We start from the raw sequence: 18,743 nt of genomic DNA, 5'->3' as shown, positions 1-18,743 counted from the left end.
TACTGGCCACAACTTTGTTCCTTACAGTTTCACAAGAGCTTTGGTCCACATCCCCTCTGCTCAGGCTGGAAAATCTTTTAGAAATGAAAGGGATTTAGTATAATTAATTACATGTGATTTTCCTACCATCAGGCACCGCAGCACCCAAGCCAGCAGTTTTTAAGCTAAGCTAAGCTTTAACTAGGACTTGAACAAGCTTGACACTGGTCATGTACTCATGCTGAAATCTATGTAATGAAAGGCTAAGGGCAGGTCGTGTTGCAGCAAATGGCACACCTGCTTGATCTCCTCTGGGCTTTGAAATTAAGCAGGGTCTGGTTCATTTCTGGATGAGAGATTACCAGGAAACCCCAAAGTTACAAGCACAGGCACATCTGTGTAGCTATCTTGAGAATAACAAGCAAGTGGTTTGCCTTTGCCTAAGAAAACTCCAGGGATGTGACCAGGAAATCACCAGGAGTTGAGCTCGATTCAAAGGAGGTTTTACCTTAAGCAGCCACCAGCTAATCCTGCTTTACCTTGAAAAGCCCAAAGATTAGATCTGACCCGCATTGAGACTCGCTGGGAGTCGGGCGGCATATAAATTTAATAAATTATATTATCATTATTCAGACTGAAGAACTTCCAATAATCCGAGAGCCACAGACTGAAGTGGAAAGTCGAGAAAACCGCTGCCCACCATGGACATGACCGTATAATCACCAGAGGCAGAGTCTGATTCCAGGGAGAGTTCACCATTTTATGAGGGAGCGTAGCCAAACGTTCCTCTTGGATTTCAAACGTTTAAAACACTCCCAGAAATACTAAGTATGAACTCAGTCCTAGAGTTAATAATAGGAAGTAAACTTACACTGGATGAGAATATCTGTAGATTTATTAAAAGCAGAGCTAGAAGTCAGCCAATTTTTTTTTAAGGGACGGAACAAACGCGGCCCTTGCTCCCCCCAGTTCGCTGTACCCCTTCCTTCCTCCTCTCTTCCCTGAAAAAGCGAACTACGCACACACTTGCGTAAGTAGCGTAGCTGCAAAGGATCAGGAACTCCACCAATCACTGGAGCGAGCTGTGCGAAGGAGCACGTGCCCAGCCGAGCCGGCCCCCTGTGACCTCACCAGCTCAAATTCCCCAGCCGCAAAACTGCACATGTTGCCGTCGGGATTTCGCCTCCCTCAGCCCGAATGCTGTTGCGCTTGCGCAGAAGCGAGACTACAGTTCCCGAGAGGCGCGAGGACAGGGCTGCGGCGCATGTTCCCATCCGGGACATCCGTGCTGTTTTCTGTCTCCGCCTCCTGCTGCTGATGCAAGAGCTGAGCGCGGCGGCGAGGCGAGCGGGACGGGCTGAGCGAGCGAGCCGGGGCGATTGACTTCCTGGGCGGCGTTGTGGCTTTCCCCCCGGGACGGGCGCTTCCGAGTTCCTGCCTTGACGGTTAGGGAGAACCGTAGCCATGTCGGGAGACGAGGTGAGGGCAGAAACGCGCCCAGGCCTGGGGTGGCGTGAACTGGGGCTGCGACCGCCGCCATGTGAGGAGCCGGGCCTGAGGCCTGCCCGCACCCTGGTCAGAGCCCGGCCGGATTGGCTTCCCTGAGCGAAAGCAGCTCCCTTCTCCCCGTCGTGTGATCCATTTAGGAGCCGGACTTGCTTTTCCCTTCGCGGCTTTGAGATACTTCCTCTTTGTCCTGGTCGCTCTCTCTTTTCCTACCCTGCGAAATAAGGAAGCCTTCCTTTATCACTCTTCCCGCGTTATGTCAAACTGAGTTAACGCCACCTCCCCCCCCCCCACTTCTGAGAGTACTACGGTATATTAGAGAACGCAGGATAATTTCATACTAAAAAAAACCCGCTATTTTAAAAAGGCGAAAGCGTGAATATGACAGACATGGTTGCAGGCGCGTTTAATGTGCTTTGAATGGAGCGTCTTTCCTAGTGCAGTGCCTGCTTAACGGCAGGCCTGTCTTTACCATTGCATACAGTGCGGCTTGGAGGGCATCGATTCTAGCTTCCAGTCTTAAAGGATGCCTGCTAGTTTTCTGCTCTAGTGGCTCGATTTGGTGTCTATTCAAAACATCTCAGATGTGTAGTAGCTGAAGCTCTGCTTTCATTGAGAGATTCAGAAGAAAACTTTTATTCCTGTCTCTGCTCTCTCCATCACTCCTTTTATTCCAGAGATAATTGTTCGAATCTCTAGGATGGGCATCTGAAACCTCTTGCATAATATATCCAGGGGAAGCTGTGTGTCTGCTGGAGTTGGGTGGCCAAAACATTTAAATTAATAATAAATAAAATAATGTTGAATTTATGAGACCTTTTCATGGGCAGAATAATTCTATTATTTGGCCAATTGATGATTCCTAAAGTTGCATTGATAGCTTGGCAAAAACAAGGAAAAGCTTTTGCTAATCTTCCTATTTAAAGTGAAAATGTCTCATTTTAAAACTAAAATGAATTTTACATTTGGAGGCCTTTTGTCATGATCCTTTGAGGTATTCCTGTTAAGCAGAATCTGAATTAATTTCCTTCTGTTTTTGGGGATCTATTTCCAATCTTGAAAGTGGGGAGACAGGATTTAGAGTGGGAAAATTGATGGATCTTACAGCTCTTGAGACTTTCTGGGCAGTACAGAATATATGAGTTTGTAATAAGTCAGAATATAACACCCATTTGGATAGATATCTACATTATTTATAAAGTGTTAATTAAACCTAAGCTAGGCTTTGTCAAACTATATGATACTGCAACCCTCTAAAATGATAAATTAACTTGTATGATGTTGCTATGAATTGAACTAATAATTTCATTTTTGGTTTGGATTTGGCAAGAAATAAATATACCACTTTTGATAATTAAAATTTAATCTGCTACTGCTGCTTCTCACTGAAGGCTTGCCCATAAAGCAAGAGTGAGGTTTGGCAGTGTTTCTGCTTTGCCTAAGCAAGTTTGATTAGTTAAAAGTGACCACCCTCTAAGTTGTTTGCAAACCCCTGGCATAAGCTATGATTGAACTGTCAGTTCATATTGTCAACTCCCAGTTGTACTCCAATGATTTACTGAAATTATGCATGATTGGTTTCTGATTGAGTTTGGTTGATAGAATGATTCACTTTTAGGGTCCCTTGTTATATTATGCTTTTTGTAGTGGAAACACTATATAATTTATCACCCAAAAAGATGTTATAGTGCAGTATTTGGAAAACAGATATAAAATACATTCTTTAGGAATAATTAGAAGGAGCAGTACCTGTAGAAGGATGAAAAACAAGCTAGATTTCCAGATGGAAGTTTTCTGTTCTTCATATGATAAATGATTTAATAATAACAAAGATATAGTCAGTTATATTGGTAAAGTTAAGATGGCTATAAATGTATTACCGTAGTTTAATATTTTTAAAATTATTTTAACACATGTGGTCTGTGCCACCATGTCAGTGTAGATCTGTTATCCATATAGTGCTGAACTTGATCTTATTTGAAATATGAATTCAGGAATAAACTCTTCTGATGTTTTCTCCCTTTATTGTTTACAAATGCTTGACAGCATATGAATTATTATGTCCAGAATATATAAATTCAGTTTCCTAGCTATAATACATTAGAAGTGTATTAAAGATTGGCCTCATACAACTTAATAATTTCTCTCCAGCCAAAAGAAATTTAATTTCAACTTGGTATAATAAAGTACTGTACATTAAACAAAATGTAGTGGTGTTGCACCAGGAGAAGGCAATTAATTTATGGGTATTGTGTCTTCTCTCTTCCTTCTTGCAGCCTTCGTGCCCCCTAATCTGCTTTAAAAAGTCTCCCAACTGAAGCAGTGTTGGGACATGTGAAGAATTCCAGGAGAATCACTCCTTCTCTGTTCTACTAGCAGAACAATTTATTGACTGGCTCATTAGATACCTGTTCTCCTATCTTGACCAATGTTGATATCATTAGGATAAATTTAACCTGTGTCTGGTGAAAAATACAGGCGTATCTCTTAAGATTGCAGATTTTTCAGTAGCAATACTTTAACATAGATATTAAGGTTATATCAGATCAGGAATAGGCATTGTGATGCCTATGGCTACTTGGTGCCAACCAGGTTCCTTCATCTACCTAACTTTTAACAGATTGTTTTAATTTTAAAAACCAAAGGGAGACTGGAATATAAGAGTGCTAACCTATAATGTAATTCTACCACCAATTTACTTTCTGAGAAATAAGTATTTTGTGATGGCTGCACCACCATGGCAGATATTTTGAGAGAGCCAGCAAAATTCTCTCAATATTACATATACACCTGCTGATGTTGGACGATTTCTTGTCTCTGCATTAGGTGGACAATTCAAATATGGGAAGGAACTAATTTAATGAAACTGCTATTTAAGTTGGTGGTATTCGAGATACAATCTTTGGTTTTTGTTCTCTACAAAAGAGAATATTGTAAACTAGCTTCTAATATTAAATGCATCCAAAGACTTAGGGTTTTTTTTTTTTTGTCTTTAAATATAAATTATGTGTGTTTGTATGTTTGGGGATGCCCTTTAAGGAAAGATTTTTTTAACAGTCCTGTATAACCAGTTGGTATGGTGAGATTCCATTGTATTATAACCTCAGATGTAGAACACTGTAATTAAGCTTGTAATCATTTAGGCTAAGAAATATATCCAGAATCAAAACTTTGTTTTCTGTATGTATGTGTGTGTGAATACATAGATCAAAATTGTCTTTAGGTTTGACAGAAAAACATGTTTTTCTAGCAGAAAATCCAACTGTTTTCAGTGTAATTTATGTTTACATTAAATAATCATGGGATTGCGGTTTACAGATAGAATGCAGCACTGGGGTTGCCCTCAAGATTTGTTCTGGATTTTTGGAGGACTGTCCAGTTTGATTTTAGGATGATTTTGGTGAGGGAAGTAATAGGTAAAAATGTTCATTGCTTAAGTGGTCTTCTGTCCATAGTATTGAATTCTCCTTGTTCTCCAGGGTTCAAAACTATAATAGTTTTTTTGGCTATATAAAGAGTCTGATAATTGAGTTGAAGGGGTGTTTATTTTTCAAATTAATGATTTAGTGTGAGAGAGGCACAAATTACCACCTGATACCTGAATACCAGGTGTTGCTGTTCCTGCTGAAACTTAATCATGTGTGCCCAAAAAAACTAGAGAAGTTTTAGTGGAGTTGTTATCAATTGTTGAAATTAGTAGTAGGTTTTTTAAAAAAATAATTGCTGGGAAACCAACCTTGGAGTGTTGGGTTATGTAGAATATTTCACTGCTTAAATTATTAAAACCTCTTTTCCATTTTGCCCATATTAAGTTTTCAGTTTTCTTCTAATATGTTCTGTACAGCATGGTAGAGATCTTATTTTTAATAAACTTTCTATTGCGTGATGTTTGACTCAATATTTAATAAATGTTTATATTTATATGTATTCTTTTAGATCTGGAGGGTATTTTTAAATTGCAAAATTGTTAAGAAAATCCTGTTGTTTTTTGCAGATGATCTTCGACCCTACTATGAGCAAAAAGAAGAAGAAGAAAAAGAAGCCTTTTATGCTTGATGAAGAAGGTGGTGATGCACAAACAGAAGAGACACAGCTATTAGAAACAAAAGAAGTAGAGCCAGAACCAGCAGAAGACAAAGATACAGAAGCTGATGAAGAGGACAGTAGAAAAAAAGGTAAACTGTTATACATCTGCTGGAAATTCTGTTTTCTGTTTCTTTTTGATTTTTCTCAAGAAAACATATTTATAAAGGCCTGACATTTACTTTGTGCTCTTAAAGCTTTCCAGAGAAGGCCATATGTTAAGCAGCAGAATGCTTAAAATTTTTGGAAGACCTGCATTCAGACGTTCCTCACTGGGTGGCTGTGGGCACGTTGTTCTACCAGTACTCATGGAAGAGATAAATTAGTAAGAGACCTTTGTGTTGCTGGTGTGACTTTCATGGAGAGGATGAAAGGTCATTTACCAGCTTGTGGTATTGCATTGTATATCCCTAAACTTCCTGAAATATACAGGCTGAAGCACACCTAACTCATACAGCTGTAGTTTAATGGATTGCTTTGTTTCATGTATATAAGATATTAAACAGGATTGGCAAGAGTTTTTTGTGGTCTACTTGTATGAACCAGCCAACTGTTAACATTTTAGAATTGGACTCTTTGTGCATTTCATGAGAAATTAAGTTGAAGTATTCTTATTCTTTTTATTTTATAGTCTGGCTTTAAAATACTTATCTTTTTCTTCCTGACTTATACTGCTAAGGCCATTAAAGCATTGAAGTAAATGTTGTAAATTCAAAGATCTTGTGGTAAGCATGCCTGAAAAAATATAGTCTGTCATGGTTGTATTGGGAACCAATTCTTGTAGCCTAATTCTCAGTTGTTACACTCTGAGTTTTAGAGATCTACTGTATACAATGTGTAAAAGTCAGCCTAAATCAATATTTTACACATTACTGAAATAGTCCAAGTTAGTTTTTGTTTTTTCATGTGTACTAGTATTTAAGTTGGCTGACTTCATTGACATAAGCTTGCTTAAATTTCTTAATATATTCAGGCATGTTTCTTCTATACTTGGAATCATAAAGTACTCTGAATATTGGTAATGTGCTGCCTTTCAATTTCAGATGCATCAAATGATTTAGATGACTTAACCTTCTTTAATCAGAAGAAAAAGAAGAAAAAGACAAAGAAGATATTTGATATTGATGAAGCTGAAGAGAGTCTGAAGGTAAGTTGACACAGGGTTAAAGGGCATGTTTATTTCTTCATCTTGGCAACTTTCTTAAGGATTGGGTATTTTTCCCATTGAAATAACCATCTGGTGCTATGCTCTCAGCTTAAAATGGGAAGAAACTTGCTATTGTATTTTATCAGTTATAAAGACAAAAAACACCAAATTATATTTAAAGGCACTCTAATACAGCCCCAAGACTTTTAGTTTGTAGGTGACCTCTCTGATGAACTAGTTGATTACTTTAATGATCAGCAGAGAGTTGCATATTTTAAGTACAGTACAGGTACAGTTTAAAGTACAGTATAAAGTACAGTATTTTATGTTTGCTGCTGATATTATTAAATGTTGTTTATGCTGCTCCTCCCCCCCATCCCCACCCCATTTATTCTAAAGGACCTAAAAATCGAGGGTGATGTACAAGAAACAGTAGAACCAGAGGATGATCTTGATATCATGTTAGGAAAGAAGAAGAAAAGAAGGACAGCAAAGTTTACAGATGAGGATGAAGTATTAGATAAAGATGAAGGTAACTTTTATTTGTTGGTGGTGTTAGTTGCTGTTGGTCCAAGTTGGTAACCTTGAAGGTGTAACTATAATTTAATCTTATAACCAGGGTGGAAGAGAAGCTATCAGTATTCTGTCAAATGCTACAGTGGTATAGAGAAAGCTTTGTAGCATACTGCCCAATACCTCATTGACCATATTCACTGATGTATGTACAGGGTATGAGTATGTACTCATTGTACAGGGTGCCACAGTCTCTACAGTGCCATTAGCCACAGCTGTTTTAATTAATTTCAGAAGGCAAAGGAGAAGCTGTGAGTGCAATAACTGGGTGCTTCTATGAGAGTGTTAGCACTCTACCATCTAATTATGCAGCCATTTCCCCCCCCCCCCCCGGTTCTCTTTTGGCCTAGATCTTCATGTCTGTCCCACTTTCTTGTTCAAAATCCCAGATGATACTTGAAAGGTGTGAGGACAGTTTTAGAGCAGTTTTAGACATATAAACATATGTCAGTATGGGAAATTCCAATAAATTCTGTGATTTGTGGTTTTCCATTTTCAAAAATACCTTAATAAGTAGCATAGTAAATGAGTACAATATATGTTGTTAATCATCAGTTTCAAAGTTGTAATCAACTTAGGTTTGTCTTTGGAGATCTCAGATCTCATGCCCGTGTACTCATTCAGACATCATGGGCACCACCAACTAAATAAGAAATAAAAGTACATTCTTAAACTGAAACATGTTATATTAAATTCCATTTTATAAGAGATGTCAGGATATTTTCTGATTTGAACATTTTTGGAAACTTCAAGCACTGCTAAAGTTCCACTTCTGTGGAAAGAGGAAAGATAAATTTTCCTTTCCAAATGCTATGCCTCACAATATTCTTAATGCTGTTTGGATTAACTTTCCCTTTTTAACAACATCTTCTCATTTAGCAAAAGGGTCTAATATAGGAAGTTCTGGTTGAAAAATGTGTGTGTATACGTCACATAAAAACACTCTGCTGTGCACAAACTGGAATGGAAGTCCTTGAGGTCTGAAATAATATTTGTAATTCTGCAGCATTGGAGGATGACGACAGCAAAAAAGACGATGGAATCTCTTTCAGCTCTCAGTCAGGACCTGCATGGGCAGGCTCAGAAAGGGATTACACCTATGATGAGGTAATACTTTCCACACCTTTTAACTAATTCACCTATTAGTCTTTTCTTGTAATCTATGGGGAGCATAAAATAAGTTTAAATATTGCTTTGGATTTATACTAGAATGAAGAGAAATAGAGCATTCTTTATTCATGTGTATTTTTATACATTGTAACAAGGATTTGTAATACATTTTTTCCCCTTAGGATCTGGGTGTATTTCAGCTTGAAGGACACAGCAGGCATGGCATGGCGTGGGCAGTGCTACAAAAGGGGGTAGAGCTAGGGCCTGTTTTGGGAAGAGTCTCAAGTATTTTAAGGAGTGAAATGAGTTTCTTAGGAATCTGCAAGGGCTTAAAACAACCATTTTGCCCCTTAAATCTTTGCTTGTACAAAAATAGGTCAACATTTTCAGGCTACAAAAGAGATGCTGGAGGGCTGCATGTGAATTCTAAGGTCCTTCCTTCAGATCATGTACACTGATTCTCTGGGCTTTACTAGATTAGCCTCTTCTTCCTATACAGTAGTGCAAATGGCAGTAGTTCCTATGGTAGTCAAATTCTTCAGAGGTTCATAAAAAAATTCAACAGGTGAATGTTCCTTGTTGTCTTACTCAGTTATTGTACAAGAAATTGTCCCTGAACTGTTTTATTATAAATGTATTTGCTATAATTCAGGGTTGATATATCTGTACTTGAAAACAATATTTTATCGAGCAACCTTTGGCTCAAAGAGTGCAGGTTACCATTTCTAAAAGGAAAGTACCAGAGGGAATAATAGTACAAGATCTTTGATATCTCTTGTCTCAGTTATTGGTGTCTCTCAGCTATGCATCAATGAACAGAGTACATGCCATCTTATTATAGGCACTGATTGCTGATCAGTTGATCAGTTCAGGAGGCATTGTTTGGTACAGACAGTTCTGTTTCTCTTCTCTTCTCTTCTCTTCTCTTCTCTTCTCTTCTCTTCTCTTCTCTTCTCTTCTCTTCTCTTCTCTTCTCTTCTCTTCTTTCGTTGGAAGACTATTTTCTTCAGGGAAGTTCATACAGGAATCTTAACCCTGCAAAATGTTTTGGAGAATAGAGAGTATGAATACATGCCATGTCCCTGATCTGACCTGCTGGTTCAACCTCCTAACATTGAACAGAATGTGAAAATGCATTCTCTGTACAATTTTCTGAACCTCTATTAAACAGACTTTTTAATTAATAATTTTGGTGATTTTCTTAAATAATATAAGTAAAATAGAAAACCAGAACATGTAGATCCCATTCAAACCATTATATAAAAATCTAAAGGAGTATAAATAATAACTGAGAAAAATACAAAAAGAAATGCAATCAAAAGACAATGTACAAAAGAAAAAAAAAATTCATTATTAGTTTTCTGTTTATTTTACTACAGTGGAAGAATACTACTTACATCTTTATGCCAAATACTAGAACATTAGTATATTAAGTAATTAATAATATTAATTGATTGATTTTTTTTTCTGTATCCTTGCAGTTGCTGAATCGTGTATTTAACATTATGAGGGAAAAGAATCCAGATATGGTAGCTGGTGAAAAAAGAAAATTTGTCATGAAACCTCCCCAGGTTGTAAGAGTAGGAACAAAGAAAACATCATTTGTTAACTTCACAGATATCTGTAAACTGTAAGTTTGGCTACATTGCAGTGTGGGACAGGAATTGATAAAAGTTGGGGTCAGGGAATTGCATCACTGTTGTTCAGTTATGAACTGTGAGTGTACACAGATAAAACAGCTATTCATCTGCAAGTGTAAATAATACCCTCTTCCAAAATGGATGTTTCAAGTGTACATGATTCATTAGATGATCAACTGGGAACTCTTCTTGGCCAATTTAGTGAGGTGAATATGGTTGATCAACTTTTGTGAAATTTCTGTTCATTTGTGCTAAAGAAATTCCTAGTGAAGTTGGGTTAGTAGTGTCTAGAAGTATTTTAGGACCACTAGAATATGGTATCAAACTAATGTAGAACAACAGCCACCAGGAAATACTGATTTCTTAGCTGCTTATTACCTACATGCTTACAGTTTTTCTTCAGACCTCTACACTGAACATCTAAAGCTTGGGAGTGACAAGGCAGAGTGAGGACTTGGAATTGAGACTAGCTTGCATACCTTTTACACGTTTGGTTAAATGCTTGAGTAGTGAATTCAGCAAAGTACATCAAGGCATGGGATTATTTTGAAATAATATTTCTTCTATGTGTATGTACAGATGGAAATGTCAGGAGAAACATTAATTTTTATATAACAACTGAATGTTTATGTAGCGTGCCCATAATCGGCTGTGGAGTTGGCACATAAAACCTTTGACTCTGACTCCGACTCCTTTATTCATGGCACCTCCGACTCTGACTCCTTTAATATTGATATAGGAAATAAATTATAAATATACTACTTATATATTTCCTATATCAACTGTAAGCACGCAACATACAAGGCATTAAAATTAAAATTAAAATATATCCTGAAAAAAAAGGTCAATCAAATTATTATTTATGAAATAGGAAATTTTAACATATATTATATACAGTTTAAATTTATTAGGAGTTGGAGTCGGTACCTTTTTACCAGTAACCCAAGAATTACTTCCGAATCTGACTCCATGACTCTGACTCCACAGCCCTGCCCATAATGGCAGGGGGCCTACATTAGGCATAAGGTGTTTTATTTGGTTTTGGCTTACTCTGAGGTAGAAATCTATTCATTGTAGTCTGTAAACTGTAGCTGGCTTCTTGAGATAACATTTCAAATGCATAAAGCCCTAGGCAATTCAGTTATGGCTCATAGTTGTGTAAATCATTTACTAAAAGGTCTTGATTTCATTGATGTGAAGCTTCATTGAAAACATTTTTCTTTAGAAAAACAAAGTGTGCTATTGTAGTCTACATTGCATTGCCATATCTGATATTAGATAAATTTGTCATGTTATCTTAGTGTTTATAAACAAATTTAATATTACATTCCCATTGAGGATACTATCTGGGTGGTGGCATAAACTAGCCTTAATTCCTTTTCACTGACTCATATTTTATCATCTTCAAATATCCTGAAAAGAGATTAACTTAAAAAAAAAAAATGGGTTTCAACATATTTGCATGCACTGAATGCATTGCACTCAGATACTACGATAGAGTAACGGAGATTAGTATTTGTTATGTCGGTAACTAGATAAACTTCCTTACTTTTAGATTACATCGTCAACCAAAGCATCTCCTGGCTTTTTTGCTTGCAGAATTGGGTACAAGGTAAGTACTTTAAACTTACTCTTTTCTGTGATATTTATCCTTCCATGAATATTTCTGAATTTTTGGTAGTAGCAGCTATACAAAGATTATGAAATCTCTTCAGCAAGTTGACTGTTTAAAAAAAAAAACTGTTGGTGTAAGCCATTTTAAAAATTGGCTTAAGTCACTGGTGCTTTGATGATTATATAATGTTAAGAATTAAATGTACAACTTGTAGGTTTTATATATTTAATAAAGCTGTGCAGATAATTCAGGTGGCACTGTGGTCTCAGCCAAGTGCCACTCATCAAGGCAGCTGTGCCCGCCTAAAGATTTGGTGCAACTGCTTTGAGGAACTTCTTGACAAGAGGTTTCTTTTAGGCATGCTCATGTACATGCAGAAACCTGGGAAGACCTTCAGAATGACTGCACCAAATCTTCAGATGATTGGCAAAGCCCTAATAACAGAAATACCTGTTTCTGATATGCTGTGCTTTTTTTTTTTTTAAATTTGAACCTGAGGAAATGTTGCCACCACTTTCTCTTCAATATAACTGTTTGTACGTTTGAGTTTTTCCCCCCTTGATTGAGCATTGGTATATTGCTAATATTTAAATGCTGAAATAGTCAAATTTCATGAGAGAAGAGAGGAATACTTCTCCAAATAACCAGTTATCTTTGTCCAAAATTAAGATTCTTCACATAATGCGATTGCATAAAAAAGTTGAATCCAAATCCTGCTGTAGGCTTTTCTCACACAAATGAGAATAATTGGTCTGGTTCCCTCTCCCTGCTTTAAATGTCCTCTTTAGCTGGGTTTGTCTGGAACAAACCAGGTCCTTGTGTAGCCTACACTCTACTACCTAGTTTGCTGATTTGTTAATTAAAACTCTTCTTTGTAGTATGGAATTAGTTGTGGTCAAACAGAGGCTGACCATTGAATGTTGAGTGCTTCCTGGGTGTGTGTGTGTGTTTGTTTTTAATGAGGGTCTCTGGCTGAGAAGTTAAAAATAACAACAAAGAAAGGAGTTTTGGCTTGAACTTGTATCTGTCTTCATGTGCAAAATATTTTCATGCACAATACTGTTTCCACTGGCTTTGTTTTTTTTCCTAAGAGGCAACACATGTTACAGAATTTTCTTTTAGCTGTTTTAGAACATATTCCCCCTTAAGCTTTAAGAAAAATAGTAGTTTTGCAAAAATTACAGGATCTGCTGAGTATATTAGTGTGTGTGTGTGCGCACACACACACATGCATGCTTTCGAGTTAGTCTTGACTCCTGGCAATTGCCTGGGCAAGTCCTTGCAGTTTTTGTGGCAACATCTTGATAAGTGGTTTGCCATTGCCTGCTTCCTAGAGCGACTGGTGCAAAGCCATCCAGTTGGCTTCGTACCTAAGGCAGAACTAGAACTCACAGTTTTCCAGTTTTTAGCTTGGTGCCTTTAACCACTACAGCAAACTGGCACTTAAAATGTATTTTTGCATAGCCCTGTTTTGGCTATAAAGTCATCAACCCTTAGAAATGAGTTTGGCTTGATAAAGGTTTGCAGTAAATGGAGGTCCTTTGAACAAGGTTTTGCATATGCAGTGGTGAAAATTTTGAAAGTCCTAAAGCCTCTGTATAGTTGAAAATATCTTGTGCAGTTCTAATTTAGAACACCTTTATTTTATTCAGTGGTTCAATAGATGGCAACAACCAACTTGTAATCAAGGGAAGATTCCAACAAAAACAGATAGAAAATGTCTTGAGAAGATACATCAGTAAGTATATTTTATGATTGCAAGTATATGCTGCTTCATCTAAAGTTTTTAGTTTTGCCTCTTACCTAAGCGTTAGTAGTGCTGAAATTACCAGCTTGCAGTTTCATTAAAATCTTCTGAAACTACCATGTTTTTGCTGGTGGTTGTTTTCTGACAACCAGCAAAAACATGGTAGTTTCAGAAGATTTCAGAAGTATTTGTGCTAGGCACAAGTGCTACAGCACAACCAGAAGGGCCATCTTGTGGGTTCACTTGCTATATCTTTGATGAGGTGGAGACACATAGAACAATATATCTGAGAGTTCAGGTAGTCACGTTCGTGAGGGAAAATGCAAGTCCTTGGTCTTTGGTTATACACTGAAAAATTATTCATTCCGGTTTTCAGTTGATGTAATAGTAATTTTTGTTTCCATGAGGCATCTCTCATAATGAAATGTATAAAAGATATGTAGCTGTTTCCATGTTCTGCTGTCAGCTGGTTATTAGATTATAGTGGTATACTATTAAATATCTCAGACATCTCCAGTACAGAGACTGAATAGTGGGGTATTGAGAAAGAAAATCTGACAAAAGTCACAGATAGTTTAGTATGATTATATAGTATGGACCAGTGATGTGAACTTAGTGAACTGTGAAGAAAGCTAATAAAATGGTTAGGTTTTAGTTCCTGCACAGATATGTGTTAATAGTGAACCATACTGTTGTTTCCTTTCACACTTCTATGTTAGATTGAAAAAAGGATGGCTGATAATACAGTTGTGACTTTCATATCTGCCAGAACCAAAAGTCATTCTCCCATCTTGTAAGCTGCTTGCAAGACATATTCCATTTCTATTGTGTAATATGTAGGTACATGCAGTAAATGGGCAGAAAAATGTACGTTTTTGTGGGGTGCTATCTCTTTTATATATGCCTCCTAAAACTGAACTACACACCAGGGAAATGCATAAGTAAACTAGGATTTGTGGTATTTGATATAGTAATTACCTTGTTATGAAAGAGAAAGATACTCTGTTTACTATTTTATGTTTCATAGTCTAGTCAGTTTGCAATTGGCTTTGAAAATTATTCTACCTGGACGTTTAAATAAGTGCATAGTTGAGTAGATGAAAATTTGCTTATTATTTGTTTATAATTTCTTATTGCTAATATAACATGTTTAATTGTTCCCACAGAGGAATATGTCACCTGTCATACGTGTCGGTCACCAGACACAATCTTGCAGAAGGACACCAGATTATATTTTTTGCAGTGTGAGACTTGCCATTCGCGCTGCTCTGTTGCCAGCATTAAAACTGGTTTCCAGGCTGTCACAGGCAAGAGAGCGCAGCTCCGTGCCAAAGCTAACTAGTTGGCTGGTTGACACTGAATTTTTGCAAAGTGATCTGGGTGCAAATGGCTGGACAGGCTTACAACCTGAGTGGATTTCCGATGTATTAAAACAAGATAGTAAAAGCTGCTTTGCTTTGGGTTGGTCTGTGAGATTCTTGCAAGATCAGATCCTCAAGCTGTTGACATTTGCTAACTGAATATTTTACCAACTGTCAAGTGTGATGAGAAAGGAGGTGCTTTTTAATCTGTTCATAGAATTCTGTAAAATGCAAGAGAAATTAAAAGTTATTATAACAGTGACTCTTTCATTTGAATTTTTTTGGTTTCTCTGTTAAGTGATTTTAATGACAACAATACTATGAATACATGCAATCATCATGCCTGATTGTGTTATAAAAACATTTGTTGTCCTAATTAAGTGTATTGTAAGAGCAAATGGGCACAGTTGAATTAATGTAATGGAATATATCATAGAATATTAAGTCAGAAATAGGTTCTCCCAGTTGAATACCTCCATGCATATAAGAATTTCATGTTCTGGTTACATGGAATAATCCCACTGATAAATGTAAGATTTGGATTAATTGGGTTTAGGTTAGCTGTCTATAGCCAGCTTCCTTTGCATTTTGGTGCTCGCTTTAATCTGTGCATTAAGGTGGTCTAATAACAGTTATTAAAATACATCACTTCATCATTATATCAAGCTGCCATATTAATGCATGTAAGTTTGGGAAAACATTGCAGTGTAAATGCACATTATCATTGCCATATCTGTTTAGAGTTTTTGTAATGCTATCTTTCAGTACTGTACTAAGAAGATTAAATCTTTAAATTGTAAAAATGAATTATGTATGTATCACCCATTTAAATGGGAACACCCAGTTAGAAGAAGTTAGCACAGCTATTAAAACTTAAATAATCCTACATCTTTCCTCCCAGCACTGTACTTTCACTTTTGGAAAGGCGTGCCTGATGTATGTTCTTCCTATTAGAGTGTTAACCGATATCAGGACTGACCCAAAAACAAACTGTCAGAAAGCTTGGTGATCTTTATGCAGCAGTTGGTATCCATTTTATTAGTTTATTTACGCTTTGAAACAGTTATTTTAAAAAGTTGTATTCATAATTAGGAATTGAACATTTGGAGCTTTCAAAAGCAGCTTTGGATAAAATTGGTAATCATGGACTAAGACCTGTGGCCTTATCGTTTGGGATTTTTGACCAAGGAAGTGAGAATAGAAGTAAATGGACACCTTTCACAACTGAGTATTGTGAAAAATAATCTTTATTGGGCCTGATGCTGAACAGTGAGGGTTCAGATTTGGTGGTGACACCAGTTATTTAGAGTGATACAAACAAAAGGGCTCATACAAGTATATCTCTACATTGGATGAATTGGAATTTAAATGGCCAATACTATTTTTTTTCTTCACAAAATATAGAGTGATGTAAGCCAAGGCAATAAGTAAAATCATAACTTGTTATTTCGTTTTAATTTTTTTGTTGTTAACTGCCCAGAATTGTGGAAGCAAGATAGGCAACAATGTAAGCTGTTTAAACAATAAATAAATGTGTTGAGTGAGGATTAAACTAATACTAAAAATGAATCCTGATGTGGTGGTGGGTAGATGTGTAAAAATTTCTTTGCTTCTGTGAAGAAGACATGAAATAATTAGAAAAGAGATTGCAATAAAATTGTTAATACCTAACTCGCTCTTTCTGTAAATCTGTAATGCAGCCACACTGCAAATACTGTATATGCTTCTAGTTAAAGAATTCTAGAATCTGGAGTCAGCCAGTGAAGTTGAAAGATGGGAAACTCAAGATGGAAGAAAGTATACTCACAGTGCATAGTTCACATATAGAATTCATCACTACCAGATATGATGAAGACCACCGAATTCATGATTAAAGTCAGTAGGCAGTTTTCATGACAGTTATATGACATCATCCAGGATCACCTGGACAGGAGTCTTGCCCCATTACCTGTGTGCAAAATTCCTGAGTTGTTCAATGAGGGGAATTAGGCTGGACTACATAGTACTTCAGTATGATCCAGCAGGATCCTTATATTTCTTTGCTTCCTTGGAGATTTTTAAATGTGATATTTTTGAATTTAAAACTACTAAAGTATTTACAAGGTTTAAGAAAGAGTGCCTTTTCACTACTATTTCAAGATTTCTGATTTATCCTCTCATAACCCTTGTAAGTTATGAATATTGAAAGATATTTGCTTAATGGGTGTTAACTGTGTGATACTTCAGTTAACTAAAGTTACTGTATATTGAATACACAAACTTGGGATTAAGTGTATTTGCAGGTTCCTTATGTTGAATCTAAAAAGAATTATTGGTTGGAATTATAATTTGTATGTAACTTGACATGCAACTGAGTTTGCCAGGAAATCAGTTTTTTTTATTTTCTCCAAAGGTTTTTGAGAACAGAAAAGTCTAAAGTCTTGGCCTTTTTTAAAAATGGCTTAAATAGCATGTGAGCTGTAATGAATGTTGGATGTATCTTACAAAGTGAATAAAGTCAGGATCAGTGACTCTTGTATAATTTTCCAAATTGTGGTTGTTTTCACAGGATGCTTTTGCAGACTTACCCAGCATTAGTTATACCGACTATTTCTTATTGTTTAATTATTTAAATAGGAGAAAAATGCAACACTGGTATTACATTGTTTAAAGTCTTCTGGATAAAGCAGAAGACTTGTTAGGATTGTTTGAAAGTTCATGATGCACAAACCTTGTTGAAGCAAAGTATATTTGGTTCCAGCCAGTGTGTGAATGGAAAGTTGCCTAGAATATTTTTGTGCTATGGTAATCTTAGTTGAGATTCTGTAAAACTTACATTGCTGTAGTGTTTGCCATCACTTCCATTAGCTGGGAAAATTCATCAGCAGCATATATTGCTCCAAATACTACCATCCTTAATCCCTGATCATGGGCTGAAGTGTCTGGTAGTTCCTAGTTGAAGTTCAGCAACATCTGAATATTTATATATTGCTGACTCTTGCCTTATGGAATGCTAACTAGGAAGGTTTCAGTGAATAAGGTAAAGGCAAAAACAGCTTTGAGTCAGGCTTACCTTCTGTGTAAAGTAAGCTTATTGTGCTTAACTTCTGAACCCAGATAAAGAGGGAGTTCAAAAGGTGCATGGCATTTTTGGTTCTTGGTCCTAAAAATTCTAGTTTTAATAGAATACAGCACTTATATCTGCTGGAGAAGCAATTCTAATTTTTTCATTGCCAAATTTGAAAAACAAGAAAAGTGGATATTTGCAGGGTTCTGTGGACACGTTAGCAAACTTTGTCATGGAAAGCTATGCTTAAACATGGAGCAAGAAAGCTACTTTAAGGGTTCCTGCCTCCTAAACATTTTGACTGCCATTTGATTCTGGCACTTGTAACATTTTGAAGGCCAGGATAATCATTTGTAGTTGTAAGATTGAAAAGATGCTTCAAGCAAGTACAGAATAGCATTGAGGTGTTAGAGTCTAAAGCAGCTTTCTAAAAAATGAAAGAATCTACCTCTGTTTTAAGCATATAAAATCTCTGCCTTTTCCTAAGAAGCTGGTACTAATTTTTCCTTGTTTTACCAAAAAAACCCACAACAACCCCCCCCCCCAAATTCAGCTTTCGTCTTTCTGTTCTCTAGACAAACTCTGCACAGTTTTATTGCCATCCATGAGCTTGTCCTAAGATCCTGCCATGTTACCAGCATGCCTCACTAACTGTTCTTAAAGGACATTCACAAGGATACATCATCTCCATCTCCATTCCATTGCAGAGACCTTATGTTTGTCAAGCCGGTCTGATGTTCAAGTAACAATCCTCTTCTGACAAGTATGATTTTTCCTTTGATGCCTCATTGTTGAATGGTGATAAGGAATAGAACACTTGAACAGCTCACAGCTGTGTCCCCAAAATCAGCTGTGTAAAACTGCCCAATGAAGCAGGGAGCCTCTTCTGGTTTACCTAGAAGTCCCACCTCCATCCCATATATCCCACCCATGGTT

General features: G+C 36.8%; 1 protein-coding gene across 1 annotated transcript; it reads left to right on the top strand.

Moving 5' to 3' along the window:
* Positions 1-1,283: 1,283 nt before the first annotated feature.
* On the top strand, positions 1,284-15,023 carry EIF2S2 (eukaryotic translation initiation factor 2 subunit beta). The gene is made up of 9 exons (XM_007437441.4): positions 1,284-1,458; positions 5,480-5,660; positions 6,612-6,715; positions 7,115-7,247; positions 8,295-8,395; positions 9,880-10,028; positions 11,594-11,650; positions 13,306-13,391; positions 14,567-15,023. Exons 1-9 carry the CDS (start codon positions 1,444-1,446, stop codon positions 14,740-14,742), a joined length of 1,002 nt encoding a protein of 333 aa, XP_007437503.1. The 5' UTR covers positions 1,284-1,443; the 3' UTR covers positions 14,743-15,023.
* The last annotated feature ends 3,720 nt before the right edge of the window (positions 15,024-18,743 follow it).

This window comes from Python bivittatus, unplaced genomic scaffold, assembly GCF_059951505.1.
Source record: "Python bivittatus isolate LINGU-HERP-01145 unplaced genomic scaffold, Pbiv_v1 ctg000700_np1212, whole genome shotgun sequence".
Lineage (NCBI taxonomy): Eukaryota > Metazoa > Chordata > Lepidosauria > Squamata > Pythonidae > Python > Python bivittatus.
Note: the sequence above shows the minus strand (reverse complement) of the source record. Positions and strands in the feature narration are given on the sequence as shown.